The sequence below is a fragment of the Bison bison genome, unplaced genomic scaffold (assembly GCF_000754665.1).
Source record: "Bison bison bison isolate TAMUID 2011002044 unplaced genomic scaffold, Bison_UMD1.0 scf7180017856074, whole genome shotgun sequence".
NCBI classification, from domain to species: domain Eukaryota; kingdom Metazoa; phylum Chordata; class Mammalia; order Artiodactyla; family Bovidae; genus Bison; species Bison bison.
Genome location: NW_011486647.1, coordinates 2,812 through 6,138, shown reverse-complemented (window position 1 = coordinate 6,138; position 3,327 = coordinate 2,812). Strand labels below are relative to the sequence as shown.

General features: G+C 46.0%; 1 protein-coding gene across 1 annotated transcript in view; it reads right to left on the bottom strand.

The window, feature by feature from the left end:
- Positions 1 to 1,415: 1,415 nt before the first annotated feature.
- The window catches only part of LOC105002491 (zinc finger and SCAN domain-containing protein 5B-like), a 2,889-nt gene continuing 977 nt past the window's right edge, over positions 1,416 to 3,327 (bottom strand). The window contains exons 2-3 of the mRNA XM_010859125.1: positions 2,433 to 2,586; positions 1,416 to 2,062 (exon numbers count right to left, since the gene is read on the bottom strand). Coding sequence (XP_010857427.1) covers positions 1,416 to 2,062; positions 2,433 to 2,586 — 801 coding nt within the window. The remainder of the gene's footprint in view (positions 2,063 to 2,432; positions 2,587 to 3,327) is intronic.

Here is a 3,327-nt window from a genome sequence, read left to right as displayed (position 1 = left end):
CTGCACATCAAAGGAAACTATTAGCAAGGTGAAAAGGCAGCCTTCAGAATGGGAGAAAATAATAGAAAATGAAGCAATTGACAAACAACTAATCTCAAAAACATACAAGCAACTCCTACAGCTCAACTCCAGAAAAATAAATGACCCAATCAAAAAATGGGCCAAAGAACTAAGTAGACATTTCTCCAGAGAAGACATACAGATGGCTAACAAACACATGAAAAGATGCTCAACATCACTCATTATCAGAGAAATGCAAATCAAGACCACTATGAGGTACCATTTCACACCAGTCAGAATGGATGTGATCCAAAAGTCTACAAATAATAAATGTTGGAGAGGGTGTGGAAGACAGGGAACCCTCTTACACTGTTGGTGGGAATGCAAACTAGTACAGCCCCTCTGGAGAACAGTGTGGAGATTCCTTAAAACTCTGGAAATAGAACTGCCTTATGATCCAGCAATCCCACTGCTGGGCATACACACTGAGGAAACCAGAAGGGAAAGAGACACGTGTACCCCAATGTTCATCGCAGCACTGTTTATAATAGCCAGGACATGGAAACAACCTAGATGTCCATCAGCAGATGAATGGATAAGAAAGCAGTGGTACATATACACAATGGAGTATTACTCAGCCATTAAAAAGAATACATTTGAATCAGTTCTAATGAGGTGGATGAAACTGGAGCCTATTATACAGAGTGAAGTAAGCCAGAAGGAAAAACACCAATACAGTATACTAACGCATATATATGGAATTTAGAAAGATGATAACAATAACCCTGTGTATGAGACAGCAAAAGTGACGCTGATGTATGGAACAGTCTTATGGACTCTGTGGGAGAGGGAGAGGGTGGAAAGATTTGGGAGAATGGTATTGAAACATGTGAAATATCATGTATGAAACGAGATGCCAGTCCAGGTTCAATGCACGATACTGGATGCTTGGGGCTAGTGCACTGGGATGACCCAGAGGGATGGTATGGGGAGGGAGGAGGGAGGAGGGTTCAGGATGGGGAGCACATGTATACCTGTGATGGATCCATTTTGATATTTGGCAAAACTAATACAATTATGTAAAGTTTAAAAATAAAATAAAATTAAAAAAAAAAAAGAAAACCAGAGTCTAACATCGTACGGCAATTCTTCTCCAATTGAAAATTCACAAATGAAAAAGAAAACTATAGTCTATAGCAAAGTAGAAAACAAAATCCAAAGGGAAAAATAAGTCATCACTCAAGTACCCTAATTCACTAAAATATCCTAATTCACGTCAGTGGAACACTGGGTTCCACGATCCTCCTAAGCCCTTCCCCTGTCATCCACACTTTGTATCACACAGGTGACAAATCATTCTAAATTTTCTCATTAAAACAGAAAGACTTGGACCTGAGGGCAGGGTCCTAAGCCAGTCATCTGGAATGGATTTTCCAATGGCGTTTGAAAGTCCCCAGCTGACGGAAGGCTCTGTGACACTCGGGGCACACGTAGGGCCTGAGCCCAGAGTGGGTGCATCGGTGAACATTGAGGTTCCCTCGGTGGCCGAAAGCTCTGTCACAGTGCTCACAGCGGAAAGGCTTCTCCTGGGTGTGGGTCCTCTTGTGAGCGCGCAGTGTGGAGTCGTGGGTGAACTTCTTGATGCAGATGTCACAGCTGTAGTGCTTCTCGCCAGTGTGGATCCCCTGGTGAATCCGCAGGTCTGAAGGCTGTATGAACCCTCTGGCACAGATGTCACATTGAAAGGGCCTCTCTCCTGTGTGTGTCCTCTGGTGCAAGGTAAGCTGAGATTGATAAGGAAAGCTCTTTTTGCACACCTTGCATTCAGAGGGTGCCCGTCCTGGGGTTCCTGCTCCCTCAGGAAGACTGGTGGGTCCCCCGGTGCCAGATGAACGAACGGAATGGAACCCAAGTCGTCCTGAGAACTCTCCTTGATCCAAACACATGGCTGCCTCTTGAAGCACGTCTTGGCAAGAGGGACTGCTGTCCCGTTTCCTTTTGACGGGTCTGCGATTCTTCAGAGGACCTCGTCTGGATCCACTAGGAGTGGAAACATCTCCCTCTGGAACACAAGAGGAAAGGCTTCAGAGCCACATTTGAAGTATCACTTCCTTCCTGGGGACTCTCCCCTCTCTCTGCCCTCCCAGAATCTGCTGAAAGAAGACATTCAGCACCATATTTATCAAGGAGCATTTTCCATGGTGCCGACCTCATTGGAACCATCCCTAATTTGGCTACAGACTTCCCAGCATACAAACTACCTAAGAGTCTAGCTAATGAAACACTCTGAAACAGTGACGATGCAGAAGGTTGGCATTGGAGAAGCAACTCCTACCCCACAACACCAAGGGATGGAAATGCTCAGTACCCCTTCCTGGACATCAGTGGAGGCAGTCAGTACCTCCTGTGGTCTCCAAATTTTTAATATTCACCATGATCCTGCAGAAGTTCAGGCTCTTGAGCCGAAAGGGTTCTTGTCACTCCTGTGTCTTTCACCAGGTCCTTCTCCAAGTTCTCCTTGGAGGGCGTCTGACCCTCCAGTTCAACTGTTTCAAGAATGGTCTCTAGCAGGAGAGCTTTCTGGCCCTGACAAGGGGCAACCAAGCAGAGTCAATCCCACTGCCTTAGCCCACGGCAAGCTCTGTCTCCTCTTTGCCCACCCGCCTCGTACCCTGATCTCACACTCCAGCTTTCTGGATATCAGTTTGGGGGATATGCCCTGACTGCTTCCCATCACCCTGATTGGCAAACCTCTTCTGATTCCCATGTCTGTCCTTGATCTATACCGACCACCTCTGGCAAAAGTCCAGACTTCACAGCTGGCTCTGCCAATTATCTTTGTACATATCTCTCCACCTCATCTCACATTCTCCAGGCCCTGAATCTGAAAGCAGAGGATTCTGGCTCTAGGGCTCCTGACTTCACCACTTGTTGATACCTTGCCTGGATTTCTCTTCGACATGGAAGGTGGCCTGGGGCATAATAAGATGATAAGCAGTATAGCTGTTATACTGTATAGCTCTATTCTATACTATACAGCTCTATTCATGAGAAATCAGTAGCATCTCCTCCCCTGATTCACATTTCAAAAATCCACTCTCTCCAGACATACTCCAAAATCTGAGGGGGAAAATGACTCCAACGGGGAACTTGTTATCAATTCAAGGTGTTTACAATATCCCCCAATATTAGTGCCTCTGCCGAAATCCATCATGGGTGAAACACGTGTGAGTGCATTTACAACTGATGAACTGAGCTGGCACCATCCCGTGGAAACAGGACTCCTTTGCCCTCATGCTTAGGCCACAAGCTTTCATGGTGAAGGAC